The sequence below is a fragment of the Microcaecilia unicolor genome, chromosome 2, assembly GCF_901765095.1.
Source record: "Microcaecilia unicolor chromosome 2, aMicUni1.1, whole genome shotgun sequence".
Lineage (NCBI taxonomy): Eukaryota > Metazoa > Chordata > Amphibia > Gymnophiona > Siphonopidae > Microcaecilia > Microcaecilia unicolor.
Window position 1 is genome coordinate 574,802,714 of NC_044032.1, and position 20,493 is coordinate 574,823,206.

The window sequence follows — 20,493 nt, forward strand, 5'->3', positions numbered from 1 at the left end:
GAACTGTTGAAGGCAGCACCCGGAGGCTGGAGCAGGATGGAGGAGGCGGAGTTGAGGTGCGACGCGCGGGGCCCCCTTAAGCGCGAGACCCTATGTGGTCACCTCGGCCTAAGACCAGCCCTGCCTGGGCCCAGCTCAGTCTCTCGGCGGTGCTGGAGACACCGATAGGAGTATATGGGTGTCTCTAGTGTTAAAAATGCTAGCGTAACTTAGTAAACAGGGCCCTTATGCAAGTTTCAAAAAAGGATTAAAAACTTTGCTCTTTTATAATATGTGGCAAGGAAGTGAAATACAGTATTTGTGTAATTGCGGTTTGTAATAATTCTAAATCAATTTTGTTACATCCTAGATTTGTTTTATCTAGCTTCTTAGTTGTAACCTGCTATGAATTCAGATAGTTATTAGTGTGCGATAAGCCAACTAATTGTAACTGTAGAAGCACTGCACCCTTTATACTGTGTCAGTTTCTTGGAGTTTTGCATCTCAGATGTATGACTACATTTTTTAGCAATAAATCTTAGCTGCCATATTCTAGATCGTTCTTTGAGCTCATGTTATTGACACCTATGGTGTCTTACCCTGTTGCATATTTTGGTATCATCTGCAAAGAAGCAAATCTTTCCGTTCTTTAAATATCAGATTAGAGTTAAATTATATGAGATTGCCTAGGAAGTTGAAAATCTTCTTGTTTGATACATTTTAATATTCTTATTTAGTTTTTATCATCTTTATTTTATGTTTATGTAATTCCCTTTATTGTTTGGGCTTCTTTGGCGTTAACCTCTTTGAACCTCCTGCTGGGATTTGTGCAGTGTACAAGTTTTGTATTAGATTTAAAAAATGTTGAAAGAACTAGATCAAGAACTGATCCTGCGGGGCACTGCATAGTAGCTATTTTTCTTCCATTTGCATATTTGTCTTTCTGACTACTTTCCAGTGCCTTTTAGCTTCTTCAGTCATTGTTGCTTGTTTTCCTCTTTCTGTAATCTCTTGTACTTTGTGAATGCTAACCTCTTATTACCTTTTTCTGCTACAACATCCTCTCTTGTTCTGCAGTTTTAACCATTTTCTCATTCAGTTTATAGCAGCTGTCTTACTCCTATGATGTCTTGCTTTATTAAACAGTTTAGAGAAGGGGTTGTCGACCCAGTCCTCTGGACACATTCAATCAGTCAGGTTTTCAGGATACCCACAACGAATATGTATGAGAGAGATTTGCATATAAAGGAAGCAATGCATGCAGGTTTACTCGTGTATTAATGAGGCAAAGCCAACATGGATTTAGTGAAGGGAAATCTTGTCTCACTAATCTATTACATTTCTTTGAAGGGATGAACAACATGTGGATATTATGGTCGATATTATGTATCTGGATTTTCAAAAAGCATTTGACAAAGTACCTCATGAAAGACTCCAGAGGAAATTGGAGAGTCCTGGGATAGGAGGTAGTGTTCTATTATGGATTAAAAATTGGTTAAAAGATAGAAAACAGAGAGTAGGGTTAAATGGTCACTATTCTTGGCGAAGAAGAGTAGATAGTGGGGTTCTCCAGGGGTCTGTGCTGGGACCGCAGCTTTTTTATATATTTACAAATGCTCTAGAGATAGGAGTAACTAGTGAGGTAATTAAATTTGCTGATAACATAAAGTTATTCAAAGTTGTTAAATCACTAGAGGATTGTGAGAAATTACAAGAGGACCTTACGAGACTGGGCATCCAAATGGCAGATGACATTTAATGTGAGCAAGTGCAAAGTGAAGCATTTTTGAAAGAGGAACCCAAACTATAGCTATATTATGCAAGGTTCCACATTAGGAGTCACCAACCAGGAAAGGGATCTAGGGGAGGTATGATAGTGAAAATAGTGAGTGGAGTGGAAAGGGTAGACATGAATCTCTTGTTTACTTTTTCCAAAAATACTAGGACTAGGGGGCACACAATGAAGCTACAAAATAGTAAATTTAAAATGAATCTGAGAAAATATTTTTTCACTCAACATGTAATTAAACTCTGGAATTTGTTGCCAAAGAATGTAGTAAAAGTAGTTTGCTTAGCGGGGTTTAAAAATGTTTGGAAATCTTCCTAAAAGAAAAGTCCATAAGCCAATATTAAAATGGACTTGGGGGAAAAGCCACTGCTTATTTCTAGGATAAGCAGCATAAAATCTATTGTACTCTTTTGGTATCTTGCCAGGTACTTGTAACATGGATTGGCCACTGTTTGAAAAAGGGTGCTGGGCTTGATGGACCTTCGGTCTGTCCCAGTATGGCAATACTTATGTATTCATTGTGGGTATCCTGAAAACCAGTCTGGCTAGGTGTGTCCCGAGGACTGGGTTGAGAATCCCTGGTCTAGAGTGCGGATAAGTCTGCCGCTCTCTCTTCCCCCCCCCCCCCCCCCCCCCAAACAATATCCTGTTCACTAAATCACTGTAACGTCACTTTACCATGATCCAAGACAAGGACATGAAGTTTGTAATAATACTTCATTTGAAAACACAATCTTTATTTTTTTTTTTTAATAAACCTGGTATAGGTACTACTTATTATAGCCAATTACACTAGTATTCTGGAGACTTGTAGAATATTCATATGTAATAAACCATGGTCTAGGAAAAACTTGGAGTGCTACATATTTGATAGCAGTTTAGTGAATACCTAAAAGTTTATACATCGCTGAATATTATTGAGCACCACAGAACATATTGAGCTTTTGACTTCTAGAAAATGGAAATGAGGTGATTTTGTTTTCCCTTTACCTTTCTGCTGTAATTTTCCTTCTTGATTTGTCACACCGATTGATGTTTCCTTTCTGTCTGTTATAGTCAGAAGATGTTCATAGATTAAAAAACCTGAAAAAGAAAAATGCAAAGGTAAGTAGTGAAATCTGGCAACTGCTTTTTTTTCTCCTCCTTTTAGTTGGGGAAATTGACCACAAATAAATATACTAAAATGATCCATACACTACTCTGCTTATGGATTTGTCTGTTTGGTACCATATTATTAATGTATTGTTTATCCAATATTAGTACTTGTCTAGAAAAAAAACCCATCACCTATGTTTGCCTCTGCCTGTATTTATTGTAAACTGAAGCCTGTATGGTCTAATTTGTCTGAGGTCGGTAAATAAAGTTGGTAGTGTACGGAGGAATGGTTAAATTCCTGTGAAATGAAATGCATTCTGTTTGTTCAGTAGTCACAGTCATGAGCTCATTGGTAAGAACATTGCTAGCAACCTCATTTATCTGTTTTCTCACTGCATATCAGTTACATGTGTCTTGTCATAGATACAGTATAATAAATGAATTGGACTATCACTGTTCAAAAATGCAATTGTGAGGCTGGCCTGACACCATAGCACAGCTGTACAAAAGACCCGGGTTTGATTTCCCATTTACCAGCAAGGAGAGGCAGTGAGTAGCTGCAGCGAATCATAGATCCAACAAGAGGAGCAGCACAGTATCAACCAGTGGCCGTAGATATAAATAATTCTGAGAGAGCAACCTCTGATAGCGGTGTGAATGTATGTTGTATAAACATTTTTGGTTTAGGTGTGACCTGTCTTTAAAGCAACATTTAATGTGCCCTTAATGCAGGCATTGTATATTCCGAAACATGTTGGGCATTTATTTGGCATCTAAATGTTAGGACAACATAGATTCACACCGCTGTCAGAGGTTGCTTTCTCAATAAAGTTATTTATATCTATGACCACTGGTTGATACTGTGCTGCTCTTGTTTTTTAGATCTTTGATTTCCCATGTTTCATCCATTATTTTTCTATATATAAAAAGATAGGTCCAAAGTGAGGTGCAATCATAAACAAAAATACATCCGGTAGATGTGTAACCTTAAGCCAGGGATGCTTCAGAAGTAGCATTTCTAACTCAGTGGAGGGAGGGGTGAGTCTCAGCTATCGCCCAATAGCAACACACAGCTGAGGTCCCATTTGATTCTGTCACCACAAAAACTGAGTTGGATTATAGAGGTATATCAAGTTATCTGGTGTTTGTAGTGCCTTCAACCTGATCATAAACTCTCTTAATACTATTTATGTTCCCAGATGATTAACAGAAAGATTTATGGTTAAGAAGAGCACTGAAAGAGCCTAATTTGGAGAAAATCTTTAGTGCATCTCTTCCCTAACTGGGTTGTGACACAAAAAGGTTTCAAACTCAATGAATGGAGTACAGGAAATAGAGCTGTTCCATCTCTTCAGGTGTGCACTCCAATCTGCAACCAACAGCAGCTGGAGCATGTTCATAGGTCCTGACTCCTCCTCCTGTTAGAATGGAAAAGTGACAGACTTGCAGGTCCCTTGCTTGGTGCTGCTGTTGCCACTGCCTTTTTGCTGTGGATAAATGGAAGAATAGGATGGGTGAGGGAAGGGGTGGGTGGTGTGCTGTCTTGTTTTGTTCATAGTTTGCGGTCATGTGATTTCAAGTGTTAAAATGGGTCATATTGGATAAAAATGTGAGAACTGCAGCTTTAACAGTCACGGATGACTGTCATTGGCCATCTCCATGCCTCTCCTAAATGGTACTGTAAATTTAGGTGTGGAGAATGGTGAGCCAGCACTAATAAAATAAAAAAATACAATTTGGTTACTGTGGAAGCCATTTGCTATTGTTAATAACATAGGAGAAGCCAGATAGTAAGCCTTCACACCTAGGTGATGACATCCAACAGAGTCATGTAAAAAGAGTCTAGCTCATAAAATATCTGGAAGTTTTTGAGAGGCACTACTGTGCATGTGCATGACTTTCACCTTTCATTACACAGGACTCCTTCATTCTTCAATTTTCCACAGAGCCAATAAGACCTTCCCATCATTCATCTCTCAGAGCGTATTTCTCTTTTGTATCATAAAACATAGAAATGTTGTTGTTGATTGTTTCCGTCACTTTCAATAAAAAATTGTTTAAACATAAACTAAAACGGTGGGGAAAGCAACAGTTGCCCTGGAGCTCATGGTTCGGTGCAGAGTGTCCTTGAAGGATCTTATTGAAACAGGCTATTTAAGGAATCTGAATAGAGATTTCAACAATTGTGAAAAAAAAAGTCAGGAGTGTTTAAGGGGAGAGCAGAGTAAAGGATGCAAATTATTTCCATCAGCTTCTAAGCAGCTTGTAGATGCAAAGAGAAACCACAGAAGCCTAAAAAATAAAATGGGAGAGTTGGAGTATATAGCACTAAAGAGGTAGATATAATAGACTTCCATATCATCATGCTGATCAATCCATAGACTGGTGGGTTGTGTCCATCTACCAGCAGGTGGAGATAGAGAGCAATCCTTTTGCCTCCCTATATGTGGTCATGTGCTGCCGGAAACTCCTCAGTATGTTCTCTATCTCAGCAGGTGGTGGTCACATACAGCAGCAGCTCTGGCTAGGCCTCCAAGCCTAATTTTTAGATTTTGTTGAGTGCCTGGGGTTGAGGGCTCTTCTTGAGCAAGTGCAAACCTGGTGGCGCCAGGTCCCTCCTTTTCTCCCCCCTCCCGCTGGCTCCGTTAAAAAAAAAAAAAAAAAAAATTTTTTTGGACGTCCTTAAAGGCGTTTATTTCGACGTTTATTTAAACGTTTATTGCAGCTACTCACTGGGACACCAGGTCGTTACAGCTCGGAGCGAGAAGCAGGTAATTTTTACCTTTTTTATAGCGGGCAGGGGGTTCCCCGATTGATCTCCACGTGGCCTATGGCGTCGGAGGGCGAGGGCGCGAAGAATCGCTCCCCGGACCGTGTGTGCGCTCCTAGCGGGGATGCGGGGGTATTAAAGTCTGATTCGCCCTTGTTGGGTGTCAGTTCGGAGGCCGGTCAGTGTCCCGGGTCTTCCTCCGGTGCGGCGATTTTTTCCCGCCATAAACGCCCATCCCCCGCTGCTCGCCTCCGCCATCTTGGCCGGCCACTCTGCTCGGACGGCTTCTTCTTGGGCCGCCCTTGATTTGGGCGACGGCAAAAAAGCGGCTAAAGTTAAGCGCCGTTCTTCCCGCGCGGCTCCTTCGCGGAGTGTCGCGCCGGACGCCATCTTGGATGCGCAGCATGTTTCTCCCCCGCTCTTACGAGCGCCGGTTGAGGGTGCGTCTAGGGCTGTGGCCCAGGCTGCTGAAGTGCACAGTCTGGGGGGTTTCTCCCCCGAGTTTATTTTGCTGCTGTATCAGGCCTTCCTTATGCAGAACGCTGCCCCTTCTCCCTTATCTGATAAAGGGGTTGAGGCCCCCGGAAGTAAACGCCCTCGGCTGGATTCCCAGGCCTTAGAGGACGCTGTTTCCTCTGATGTAGATGAGGGCAGCGTATCTGAGTTCTCCCAACGGTCCTTTGGGGATTCCTTGGAGGAGACGGATTCCTGCTCGGATGGAGCGGATGACCCCTCTGCAGCACGGATCTTTCGCTCAGAGGATTTGCCCAACCTGTTAATGCAGGCCATGAGCATTTTAAAGATTTCCTCTCCGGAGGACGTCTCTCCCTCAGCCCCTGTTGGCTCCGCCATTATGCTGGGGACGAAGCACCCGCCTAGAACCTTCCACGTGCATGATGCCATGCACACCTTAATTTCGGCTCAATGGGATGTCCCGGAAGCGAGCCTCAAAGTGGCTAGGGCTATGTCCCGCCTCTATCCTTTGCCTGAAGGTGAACGTGAGGCCTTTCTTTGGCCTACCGTGGATTCTTTAATCACTGCGGTGACTAAGAAAACAGCGTTGCCGGTGGAAGGTGGCACGGCCCTAAAGGACGCCCAAGACAGAAGATTGGAGGCGGCCTTAAGGTCGTCCTTCGAGGCGGCTGCCTTAAGTTTGCAGGCCTCAGTTTGTGGCTCCTACGTGGCCAGGGCGTGCCTGACGATTGTGCAGCGGACTTCCCCCTCGGATCCTTCCTTGAGGGCTGATTGGCCGGCCCTGGAATCGGGCTTGGCTTATTTGGCAGACTTGCTGTATGATGTCTTGAGAGCCTCGGCTAAAGTTATGGCTCAGACAGTCTCTGTGCAGCGGTGGCTTTGGCTGAAACATTGGTCTGCGGACCACGCCTCTAAGTCCTGCCTGGCTAAGTTGCCTTTTAAAGGCAAGCTGCTCTTTGGGGTCGAGCTGGACAAAATTGTGACCGATCTCGGCACGTCTAAGGGCAAGAGGTTACCAGAGGTCAGGGCTCGGGCCAGTGCTCGCCCCGGTATCTCCAGAGGACGGTTTCAGGAAGCCCGTCGGTACCGCCCGGGCAAGTCGGGCTCCTCTGCCCCCTCTTCCTTCAAGAGGAACTTCTCCCCCAAGCAGCATTCCTTTCGCAGAGACCGCCGTCCCGGAGGTGCGCCCTCCGGTCCTCCCCCAGGGTCTCGTACCCAATGACGGGGTCCTGGTCCATGGCCCAGTGCAAATTGGAGGACGCCTGTCCTCGTTTCTGGGCGAGTGGACCAGGGTAACTTCAGACGCTTGGGTGCTGGAAGTCATCAGAGACGGCTACAAGCTAGAGTTCTGCCGACCCTTAAGAGACGGGTTTGTACTCTCTCCCTGCAGTCTCCGGTCAAAGCTGTGGCAGTGCAGCAAACCTTGGACAATCTGATCCGCCTGGGTGTGGTCGTTCCGGTGCCAGAAAATCAGCTTGGCAAGGGACGTTACTCCATTTACTTTGTGGTACCAAAGAAAGGAGGTTCTGTACGGCCTATCCTCGACCTCAAAGGGGTCAATCGGGCCTTGAAAGTTCGGCACTTTCGCATGGAGACCCTCCGCTCTGTTATAGCGGCAGTGAAGGCAGGGGAGTTCCTGGCATCCTTGGACATCAAGGAAGCGTACTTGCATATTCCCATCTGGCCTCCTCATCAACGCTTTCTGCGTTTTGCAGTCCTGGGCCGACACTTCCAGTTCAGAGCCCTCCCGTTCGGGTTGGCTACGGCTCCGCGGACCTTCTCCAAAGTAATGGTGGTCATCGCGGCCTTCTTGAGAAAGGAAGGAGTACAAGTCCATCCTTATCTGGACGACTGGTTGATCCGAGCCCCCTCTTATGCAGAGTGTGGCAAAGCTGTGGACCGGGTGATTGCTCTTTTGAGCTCCCTGGGGTGGATCATCAACTGGGAGAAAAGCCAGCTGCGCCCGACTCAGTCCCTGGAGTATCTGGGAGTTCGATTCGACACCCAATTAGGCAGAGTGTTCCTGCCGGACAATCGGATTGTCAAACTTCAGGCTCAGGTGCACCAGTTCCTAGTAGCCTCTCCGCTCCGGGCTTGGGACTATGTGCAGCTGTTGAGCTCTATGACGGCCACGATGGAAGTAGTGCCCTGGGCCAGGGCTCATATGAGACCACTACAACACTCTCTGCCGCAGCGCTGGACTCCGGTGTCGGAGGATTATGCTGTGCGCCTTCCCTTGGACCCAGCAGTGCGCAAGGCGCTGAGCTGGTGGCTGCAGACAGACAAGTTGTCTGCAGGGATGCCTCTTGTGACCCCGGAGTGGATTGTCGTCACGACGGACGCCTCTTTGACGGGCTGGGGAGCCCACTGCTTGGGAAGGACAGCGCAGGGGCTCTGGTCTCCTGCAGAGGCAAAGTGGTCTATCAACCTCCTGGAACTCAGAGCCATTCGGTTGGCGCTTTTGGAGTTCCTCCTAGTACTGGCGTTGAAGCCAGTACGGGTCCTGTCGGACAATGCCACGGCTGTGGCCTATGTCAACCGCCAGGGAGGTACCAAGAGCGCCCCTCTAGCCAAGGAAGCCATGAATCTATGCCAGTGGGCGGAAGCGAACCTGGAACAGCTGTCAGCGGCCCACATTGCCGGAGTCATGAATGTCAAGGCGGACTTTCTCAGTCGCCATACCTTGGATCCCGGAGAGTGGCAGTTATCGGCTCAGGCGTTCTTGGACATCACGAAGCGCTGGGGCCAGCCGAGCCTAGATCTGATGGCGTCATCGGCCAATTGCCAAGTGCCGCGCTTTTTCAGCAGAGGACGGGACCCTCGATCTCTGGGAGTAGATGCTCTTCTCCAACAGTGGCCGACACAAGAGCTTCTCTATGTGTTCCCGCCCTGGCCCATGTTGGGCAGGGTACAAGACCGGGTGGCAAAGCATCCGGGCCGGATAATCCTGGTGGGTCCGGACTGGCCCAGACGTCCCTGGTATGCGGACTTGATCAGGCTCTCAGTGGACGACCCTCTGCGGCTGCCAGTGGAGCAGGGCCTGTTGCATCAGGGTCCCGTGGTGATGGAGGATCCCTCCCCCTTTGGTCTTACGGCCTGGCTATTGAGCGGCAGCGTCTGAGGAAGAAGGGCTTCTCAGACAAAGTCATCACCACTATGCTGAGAGCGAGGAAGCGCTCTACTTCTACTGCTTACGCCAGGGTTTGGCGTACCTTTGCAGCGTGGTGTGAAGCAGGCTCACTTTCTCCCTTCACTGCTCCAATTTCTTCAGTGCTGGCGTTCCTGCAAGAAGGTCTGGAGAAAGGCCTGTCGCTCAGTTCCCTTAAAGTCCAGGTAGCGGCTCTGGCTTGTTTCAGGGGCCGCCTGAAGGGTGCTTCCCTGGCTTCGCAGCCAGATGTGGTACGTTTTCTCAAGGGAGTTAATCACCTGCGCCCTCCTCTGCGCTCAGTGGTGCCTGCGTGGAATCTCAACCTGGTGCTAAGAGCCTTGCAGAAGCCGCCTTTTGAACCCTTGTCGAGGGCATCTCTGAAAGACCTGACGTTGAAAGCAGTCTTTTTGGTGGCTATCACTTCAGCCAGAAGAGTTTCCGAGCTCCAGGCACTCTCATGTCGAGAGCCTTTTCTGCAGTTCACTGAGGCAGGAGTGACTATTCGCACAGTGCCTTCCTTCCTGCCCAAGATTGTTTCTTGCTTCCATGTGAATCAGCAGCTCTGTCTCCCTTCCTTTCGTAGGGAGGACTACCCAGAGGAATACTCTGCTCTCAAATATCTGGATGTGAGACGAGTCATCATCAGATACTTGGAAGTGACCAATGATTTCCGGAAATCGGATCATCTGTTTGTCCTGTTTGCAGGTCCTCGTAAGGGTCTGCAGGCTGCTAAGCCTACAGTGGCAAGATGGGTCAAGGAAGCCATTGCAGCGGCTTATGTGGCCGCGGGGAAGGTGCCGCCTATCCAGCTGAAGGCTCACTCCACTAGAGCTCAGGCGACCTCGATGGCAGAGGCCGGGTCCGTCTCCTTGGAAGAGATTTGCAAGGCGGCAACTTGGGCATCGGCCCATACCTTCTCCAGGCATTACCGCTTGACTGTGGCTGCTCGGGCGGAGGCCCGGTTCGGAGCTTCAGTGTTGCGGTCAGGGATTTCTATGTCCCGCCCTGGGTGAGTACTGCTTCGGTACATCCCACCAGTCTATGGATTGATCAGCATGATGATATGGAAGGTAAAATTATGTATCATACCTGATAATTTTCTTTCCATTAATCATAGCTGATCAATCCATAGCCCCTCCCAGATATCTGTATTGTTTATATTCTGGTTGCATTTCAGGTTCAAGTTTAGTCTTCAGTTCCTGTTCAGGAGGACTTCGTGTTCAAGTTTTTTAATGGATTCTTCAAGAGTTGAGACGAATTTGTGTTACAGTGAGCTGCTGCATTCCTCTCCCCTCCGTTTTACGGGGCTGGATTGAGACTTAAATTCTGCCGGCGCTCCCTCCCGCTTCGTGCGGCAGTAGGGCAGCTTTGTACCCCTCCCGCTTCGGCGGTGTTAGGGTCAGTCAGCTCCTCCCGCGGTTGCAGGATAAGCCAGATCCCCCCACATCGGCGGGTGTGGTATCCCTCCCCTGCTCAGCGGGGATGAGCTGGACGGATTCCCCTCCCCCACTTGTGTGGGGATGAGCTGGGTTAATTCCCCTCCCCCGTTTCGGCGGTGGTGAGCTGGGCAGAGTGTCCCTTTGTGGGTGTAATTCTCTAAGTGCTGAGTCCTGCGGATGGAGCTTGGATATCGACATACTGAGGAGTTTCTGGCAGCACATGACCACATATAGGGAGGCAAAAGGATTGCTCTCTATCTCCACCTGCTGGTAGATGGACACAACCCACCAGTCTATGGATTGATCAGCTATGATTAATGGAAAGAAAATTATCAGGTATGATACATAATTTTACCATCTCAGAGACCTGGTAGAAGGAGGACAATCAATGGGACATTGTTATCAGGGTACAAATTATATTGCAATAATAGAGTGGATCAAATTGGAAGGATTACGCTATATATTAAAGAGGGAATTGAGTCAAACAAAATAAACATTCTACTTGAAACAGATAGCAGCATGGAATCCTTATGGATAGAAATTCCATGTGTGAAGGGAAAGAGTATTCTGGTAGGGCTATACTACCGTATGCCAGGACAAAACAAACAAACAGATGAAAAAATGTTTACAGAAATGAGGAAAGCTGGCAAATTGGGCAACAGTATAATAATGGGTAATTTCAATTACCAAACCACTATATCAAAATCCACTCACAACAACTGATATTTTAATTGGGAAGAGAAAAAGACTTCAGTGATACTGTTGCTTTAAATTTTTTAGCAAATAGTTGCTAAACAAATTTAAAGCAATGTTATCACTGAAGTCTTTTCCTCCTCCCAATTAAAATATCAGTTGTTGTGAGTGGACTTAGATATATTGGTTTGAACGTTTTTGGTATGATAAGTTATTAGCCTTTATAAGTGTTGTTTGATTTCAGTTACCTAAATAATAATGAGAGACAGATGGGAATAAACAAAGAAATTACCATCAAACAATCCCACCAATATCAAGTACTACTACTGCTGCTACTTATCATTTCTATAGCGCTACTAGATGTACGCAGCACTGTACATATGAACATGAAGAGACAGTCCCTGCTCGACAGAGCCTTACAACCTAATTAGGACAGACAGACAAGTACTGAATGAGGCACCAGACTGACATTCAGAACAAAACTTATAAAATTATGGAGAAAAACGACCCCAATACATAGAGCAGGGTTCACCAACAGACCATATTATGGGACTGCTCACTTTCATCATTGATCAAAAAAAAACTCCATTTCATAATGTTGGAATCAGAAATTGTTTAATACAGTCTAGTGTCACTCAATTCAGCACTTTTCATTTCAATAACTACTACTACTACTATTAAACATTTCTATAGCACTACTAGACTTACGCAGCGCTGTACAAATTAACATGAAAAGACAGTCCCTGCTAGGGGTGGGGAAATTGCAGTGGTAGGGGTGATAAGTGAGGGTGTTGAGTAAGAGAGTCATGGTTAGGAGTCGAAAGCAGTAGCCTAGACTTGAAGAAAGCCAGAGACTGAACCTGACGTACTGGCTCAGGGAGTCTATTCCAGGCATAGGGAGCAGTGAGATAGAAGGAACGGAGCCGGGAGTTAGCAGCGAGGGAGAAGGGGGACGACAGGAGACATTTACCCAGCGAACGGAGTTCACGGGGAGGAGTGTAGGGAGAGATGAGAGCGGAAAGGTACTGAGGCGCTGCGGAGTGGATGCACTTGTAGGTCAAAAGGAGAAGTTTGAACCGTATGCAGAAGCAGATAGGGAGCCAGTGAAGCAACTTGAGGAGAGGGCTAACTTGAGTATAGCGACTCTGGCAGAATATAAGACGCGCAGCAGAGTTTTGGACAGATTGAAGAGGAGATAGATGGCTGAGCGGGAGACCAGCGAGAAGCAAATTGCAGTAGTCTAGGCGAGAGGTGATAATGGTGTGGGTAAGCGTTTTGGTAGCGTCCTCGGAGAGGTAAGGGCGAATTTTGTTAATATTATAGAGAGAGAAACGACAGGTTTTGGCAATCTGCTGAATATGAGCAGAGAAGGAGAGAGCGGAGTCAAAGATGACTCCAAGGTTGCGCGCAGACAGGACAGGGAGGATGAGAGTGTTATCTACCGAAATAGAGAATGGGGGGAGAGGAGAGGCAGGTTTAGGGGGAAAGAGGAGAAGCTCGGTAGTAGATTTTGGAGATTTGATTTCAAGATCTTAAAAATAGGATTGATGAATTTTGTAAAGATTTGAGGATTTAAAAGATCAAAAAGTTTCATAGGGATGAACTGGACTATAAAGTTGGCTTTGTTTGTCCATGGATGTGGAAGGATCCTGATCAATCAAAGGGGAAGCAGACTACTAGATTCCAATTTTCATCTGACAGCTTGAGTAGTGGAGATGAAGGTAAAGTTTCTGGGTCTAAGGACTTTCTCAGAGTATGCATTTCGTGGAGGAGCATGGCAATCGAGGAATCGGCCACCCAGAGGCAATGTACAGAGACTGAAGATTTGCTCCCAACAACAGAGGAATCAACAGTGGTGAATCTTTCCTCACATGCACTGACTGATTTTGAATTTCAAGTTTTGACTAAAGGATTGTCTTTTATACTATCTAGGGTTCATGACCAGTTCCAGTTTCATTTTGATGTCGAAAAGCCTTTTCACAGATTATAACTTTGACTACATTTTAGTGGTAACCAGTGTAATGTTATTGACAGATCTATGGTTATGGAGCAATCGACTTGGACTTGTTCTGGTCTTCTTGATCCGTTATTACATACTGTTAATCCCTAATTTTGAATGGCGTGGAAGAATTTGAGGTAGAACTTCCCTGGTGCCCCTTTAATATTTCCAAAGAGCAATACTGAGCTATAATCGATTTTGAGTAAAGATTTATCTGTAGTCATCAGAAGAGCTGACAAAAGGGGGGCCATAGTTATACAAGATATTTCCACTTATAAGTCTAAAGTTTATTGTCAATTATCGGATTCTATGGTTTATCAACGTTTAGATGCAGATCTCTCTGAAATGGTAGATGTTCTCTCCCTACATTGTTAGAAGCAGTATGAAGCACGTAGAGGCCTTAGTCCTAACCTCACCTACTTCCTACGCCTGCAGCCCTGGACGGCACTTTTACAATGCGAACAAAGGGGGCCAGAAAGCCAGTTACCAACCGCCCCACCGGCCGGAATCGCCCCCCTGTCCCGCCGAGGTCGCTACCACTCCCCCCCCCCCCCCCCCCCCCCCCCCCCCGAGGTCACCACCGGCCCCCCTCCACCCGGGCTCTCTGTTGAACTTACAGCGCTTCACCTCCAAATGCGCAGCAGACAGCGGCAGATCGCCTCTCTTTGCCCTTCCTTCCCTCCCTGTGTCCCGCCCTCGCCGAAGTTATGTCACACGGGGGCGGCATACGGAGCGAAGGAAACCCGAAGGGAGGTGATCTGCAGCTCTCTGCTGCGCTTTCGGAGGTGAGGCGCTGTGATTTCAATGGAGAGGGCTGGCGGCAACCTCGGGGGGGGGGGGGGGGCGCCAAACTCGGAAGGAGGGAGACGGCCTGAAACTGGGTGGAAGGGGCCTCTAAAACTGGGAGTGAGGAGGGCCTGGAACTCGGAGACACACACACACACTCACACACACTCCCACACACACACTCCCAGGCACGTCGCTCATTGAAGTCCAACAATACCGCACCATACCCCATATAGGTTACAGGAAGATGTATGGGGGAGGGGGGGCAGGCACGAGCCCTGCTTTGCTGCCTCAAACAACTGGCTGAGGAGCAAATGACCCTCCACTGTCATAGGGACTCTTAGCAGCTCTCTCTCTCTCACACACACATACTCTCTCTGTACCCCCAACTTTTCCCCGCACCCTTTCAAGCAGTACACATTGCTTTCATCAAATTTTACATTATATGTCAGAAATAAAAAATATTGCCCGTTTTAATGGGCTTAACGGCTTGTAAATCTAAAAAGAACTTGTTGCCACAAAGTCTGTGTGCCCATTGGCAGTGCCTTTTGTTTTCTTGCCTTTTTATGTTGAAGACAGCCTACAGCTTGGGAGTCCCAGATGTAAGGATTTGCTGTCCTACTTGTCTTTGGAGAAAGCCAAGTTAATTACCTACCCATCTCACCTGGGCATTCTCTCCTTTACAATTAAATATATTAGGAGGACCTGCACAATACCAGGCAGGAAATCATGCACATGCACGGTAATAACACTCAAAAGCTTCCAAATCTTTTCTGAGATGGAATCTTTTCTGCATGGGTTCTATTAAAAGATGTTATCTAGTTGAAGACTTTTTTTTTTAATCTTTGTGTCAATGGAGAACACCTGCTATAGTTAAGTAACTTCTTTCTCTGACTAGGAGGCAACTTGCATTTATTATTTGTTATAGATGCACATAGAAATCAATAAGAAGAGGCGACGTTTGATTGATGTGAAAGAAGAACTAATTGTGTAAGTTTCCATATTCTGAAAAATTGATTGAAAATATATTAACTGGTGTTTTCTTTTTCTTTTCTTTTCTTTTAATATAAGAAGACTGAAGGCCAGTGTACTCTATGTACCCAGTCATACAGAGGGTAATTTCATAACAAAGTGTCTATGTGAAATACCAAAAGTGTCTATTTTATAAAGGTGCTTAAGTGTCTTTATAAAATTGCTCTTAGAACTATCTCCAAGAGTGCACAAATTCTCTCACACAAATTTATATTTGCTCCAAAGAAGTATAAATATGTTCATGTATCTTACAAAGTACACGCATACCTTGCAATTCAACCCAGATTCTACCTCCATGAATGTCTTAGTGGTATACATAAGAATATGAATGATCTTGTCTGTGGACATACTTGTATACATATATTTGGCTGTGCAAGTTTATATTGTCCATTTTCCATAAGTAAAATAAGCTTTAGTCATGGAAAATGCTTTATTAAATTCCCTTCAAGAGAGTAGTTTCAAAAGGCATTTCTGTACCTAATAGGACAGTACCGAATATTCAGTTCGATTCAGCCCTGAATTGTGCCCCAAATACATTTGTATTCAGCCAACTAGTGATTTAAATTCAAATAAGAATAATCCAGGGCTCTACTGTGCTAAATCCTATTGAAAACACTTGATCTCTGATTTCATGTTGCTTCTTTTATTATTTAAGAACAGACATATTGGGTCAGACCAGTTGTCCATCTAGCCCAGTATCTTGCTTCCAGCAGTGGTCAATTCAGGTCACAAGTACCTGACAGAATTCCAATTCCCCATTTCTATCTCAATAGCAGACTATGAACTTTTCCTCCGGGAACTTGTCCAAACCTTTTCTTAACCCAGAAATACTAACTGATGATACCACGTCCTCCGGCAGTGAGTTCCAGAGCTTAACTATTCATTGACTGAAAAAATATTTCCTCCTGTTTGTTTTAAAAGTAGTACCATGCAACTTCCTTGAGTGTCCCCTAGTCTTTGTACTTTTTGAAAGAGCAAAAAATTGATTTACATTTACCCCTTCTACACTTGTAAGTATTTTGTAGACCTCTATCATATCTCCCCTCAGTCATCTCTTTTCCAAGTTGAAGAGTCCTAACCTTTTAAACCTTTCCACATATGAGAGGAGTTCCACATCTTTCTTTAAGATATGTTGACCAGAATTGCACACAATACTCAAGGTGTGGTCGCACCATGAAGTGATAGAGGCATTCTTCATCTTATTTTCTTTCCCTTTCCTAATCATTCCTAGCATTGTGTTTGTTTTTTTGGCCACCGCCACCCACTGGGTAGAAAATTTCATCATATTGTCTACAATGACATCTAGATAATCTTCTTGGGTACTGACTCCCAAGGTGAATCTTGGCATCAACTAACTATGATTTGGATGATTATTTGTTATGTTAAAGCTGAATGCCCATTAGTCATATTCAGCAGAATAATATTTTCCATTATTCATTTTCTTCCTTTAATGGAAGAAGTAACTAAGTTGTTAGTCTCACTCACACACAGAAGGAGTGACACGGTCTGCACATACTGCAGCAGAGCATGTTTATCCACTCCTACCCTAGCGGAGATAATATTTAACCATTTCTCTGACCTTATGTGCACCTTTCTTTAAATTGGTCACCTTGCTTTCTAACTCCTCTTATTCTCTTACCCATCTATATGTTCCATCTTTGCTTATACCCTACACTGTCAGTTAAAATGTTCTATTGTGTATTGTGTTGACATTGTAAGTAGTATACTATGCTCTACGTTGTATTGTTGTTTGAATATTTTTACTGCTGTAATTGTCTGTTGCTTGCTTGCTTGATTTATTCTTATTGTACACCGCCTTCAGTGAATTCCTTCAAAAAGGCAGTAAATAAATCCTAATAAATAAAATATGCTATTCAGTACAGCTCTAATACATAAAAACTGTTTTATGCATAAAAATAACCTTATCATAAAATTGCTTGGTTTGTATGTGTGTGAACTTGTGCACATACTACATGTAAGCACATAAGTTTATTTAACCTGAATGGAGGCATTCCTAAGGCAGGGGGTTAGTGCTTACACGTGTATTTTATAAATTATAAATCAAATTTTAACCCACTATCGGTTACAGACCCACTAAGACTTTTCAATAAATTATATTGTACTGGAAGGAAAAAGGCCTCAAAGAACTCTCTAATGTACCATTCTTAGCAGAGCTTAGCGGATTCATTTAATCCTTTCTTCATCATCGGCCTAAAAAACCTTCCTAATATTTTAATGTTCAAAAAATGAACCTATTAAAATGTTCTTGACATTTTCTTATTTTCTTTGGTTTTAATGCTTAGCAGGTACGCTGATACACTTTTTATCTTGCTGCACCTCACGCCTGGAATAGACTTCCCGAGCCTGTACGTTTAGCCCTGTCTTTGGCCGTCTTCAAGTCCAAACTTAAAGCCCACCTCTTTACCACTGCTTTTGACTCCTAACCACTACTCACTTGCCCTCTCCTTTTATCCTCACCTCTTTATTCCCTTATCCTTAATTGTTCTGTCTGTTTAACTGTCTTATCTAGATTGTAAGCTCTTTGAGCAGGGACTGTCTTTGTGTATAGTGTACAGCGCTGCGTATGCCTTGTAGTGCTATAGAAATGATAAGTAGTAGTAGTAGAATCTGCTAAGCTCTGCTAAGAATGGTACATTAGAGAGCTCTTTGAGGCCTTTTTCCTTCCAGTACAATATAATTTATTGAAAAGTCTTAGTGGGTCTGTAACCGATAGTGGGTTAAAATTTGATTTATGTTATCTAGCGATATTGCCCTTCCACAAATAAGTAGGAGAACTTTTGAACACTAAATAGTGGTGTAAATGTGTGGGATACTTTCTATGGGTTAAATTTTAAAGGAAAAGTGTACACATAGAGGTCAATTCAAGAATGGTCAAAGTTAGGCACCAGACTATCTTGCACTAAGCACAAATTCTAAAATGGTAATTACACTAGTATTTTAGAACAGCCATTCTCCGAGGACAAGCAGGCTGCTTGTTCTCACTGATGGGTGACGTCCACGGCAGCCCCTCCAATCGGAATCTTCACTAGCAAAGTCCTTTGCTAGCCCTCGCGCGCACCGCGCATGCGCGGCCGTCTTCCCGCCCGAAACCGGCTCGAGCCGGCCAGTCTTCTTTTGTCCGCACTCGGTACGGTCGTGTTTTCGCCGTGTCGAGCCCCGGAAAGTCGACCTCGCGCGTCCAAATTCTGTTTGAGCGTGTTTTTTTTCCTTCGGGAAAGCTTTGTTAGTCGGAAAGTGCTCCGGAAACCCTTCGACCGGGTTTCGTGTCAATCCTCCCCGTACTTCCAGCTTTTTGCCCCGGTAAGTTTTCTTTCGTCGTCGGGGTAGGCCTCTTTTCGGCCTCGGTCGAGATTTTTTCTCCCTCTAAATTTTTGGTGCTTCAATTTTCGCCATTTCGGCTTTTGATTTCGCCGGCGTGATTTTTCCGCCCATGACATCGAAGCCTTCCAGCGGCTTCAAGAAGTGCACCCAGTGCGCCCGGGTTATCTCGCTCACTGATCGACACTCGTCGTGTCTTCAGTGTCTGGGGGCCGAGCACCGCCCTCAGAACTGTAGTCTGTGTTCCCTTCTTCAAAGGCGGACTCAGGTAGCGAGACTAGCCCAGTGGAACGTGTTGTTCTCGGGCTCTTCGTCGGCATCGGCACCGGGATCTTCGAGTGCATCGACGTCGTCAGCGTCCAGACCATCTTCCTCGGCCGCCCCTGCATCGAGTGCATCGAGGCATCGGGCCTCTGCATCGGCGCCGAGACATCGGATAGCTGCATCGACGTCGGTGGTACCAGGACCTCGTCTGCTGATGTCGTCGGACGGTGGTGCATCGGGTGGAGTGCAGGTGAGGGCTGTCCATTCCCCTGCTGCTGGCGGTGAGCCCTCGGGTGGGTCTCCTCCTACCCTGAGGGCTCCTGCGGTACAGCCCCCCCGAGATCGACCTTCTTCAGTCTCGGCCCCGAGGAAGCGACGGATGGATTCGACGTCCTCCTCGTCGGTGCCGGGGAGCTCCAGTGACATGCTTCGGAAGAAATCGAAGAAGCATCGACACCGGTCTCCTCCCCATGTCGGCACCGAGAGCTCTGGGTCGCCGAGGGATTCGGCACCCAGCAGGCATCGGCACCGAGAGGACCGCTCACCCTCTGTTCAGGAGGTGTCGATGCGCTCCGCTCTGGACAGCCCGGTACAGCCTCCACGCCCGGAACAGGTACTGACGTCGACGCCTGCATCGACCTCACAGCCTTTCTCTACAGCCGCTCTAAACGAGAGCCTCCGGGCCGTTCTCCCAGAGATTCTGGGAGAGCTGTTGCGCCCTACCCCTCCGGTACCGGCGGTGCTTGCGCCTCCGGTACCGTCGAGCGTGGCGCCGGCTGGCCCATCGCCCAGGTTGAGGTCCCCGACGTCGGTACCGCGTGCGGTACCGACCGCGGCCACCTCCCAGGAAGGCTCCCCGACTACGTCGGCGGAGGGAGCTTCGCCGATGCGGGCGAGGGAGTCTACCTCTCGACGCCCCCATCGTGGACGTGGCTCCACTGAGTCGAGCAGGGCGAGGTTGCAGACACAGGTTCGTGAACTTGTGTCTGACACCGAGGGTGAGGCCTCGTGGGAGGAAGAGGAAGATCCTCGATATTTCTCTGACGAGGAGTCTGAGGGTCTTCCTTCTGATCCCACTCCCTCTCCTGAAAGACAGCTTTCTCCTCCCGAGAGTCTGTCTTTTGCTTCCTTTGTCCGGGAGATGTCTACGGCCATCCCCTTCCCGGTGGTTGTGGAGGACGAGCCCAGGGCTGAAATGTTTGAGCTCCTGGACTATCCTTCTCCACCTAAGGAAGCGTCCACGTTCCCTTGCACCATGTCCTGAAAAAGACATTGCTTGCGAACTGGACCAAGCCATTAAGTAATCCCCACATTCCCAAGAAGATCGAGTCCCAGTACCGGATCCATGGGGACCCAGAGCTGATGCGGCACTCAGTTGCCTCACGACTCTGGAGTTGTGGATTTGGCCCTAAAGAAGGCTAAGAGTTCTAGGGAACATGCTTCGGCGCCCCCGGGCAAGGACGCTAGAACCTTAGACTCCTTTGGGAGGAAGGCCTACCATTCCTCTATGCTCGTGTCCAAGATCCAGTCTTACCAGCTCTACACGAGCATGCACATGCGGAACAATGTGCGGCAGTTGGCGGGCTTGGTTGATGCTCTTCCCCCCTGAGCAAGCCAAGCCTTTTCAGGAGGTGGTCAGGCAGCTGAAGGCGTGCAGAAAATTCCTGGCCAGAGGAGTTTGACACT

General features: G+C 46.4%; 1 protein-coding gene across 3 annotated transcripts in view; it reads left to right on the top strand.

The window, feature by feature from the left end:
• The window catches only part of CENPU (centromere protein U), a 141,960-nt gene that overhangs the window by 93,262 nt on the left and 28,205 nt on the right, over positions 1-20,493 (top strand). For all 3 annotated transcript variants that reach the window (XM_030192655.1, XM_030192653.1, XM_030192654.1), the window contains exons 9-10: positions 2,825-2,872; positions 15,101-15,162. In XM_030192655.1, coding sequence (XP_030048515.1) covers positions 2,825-2,872; positions 15,101-15,162 — 110 coding nt within the window. The remainder of the gene's footprint in view (positions 1-2,824; positions 2,873-15,100; positions 15,163-20,493) is intronic.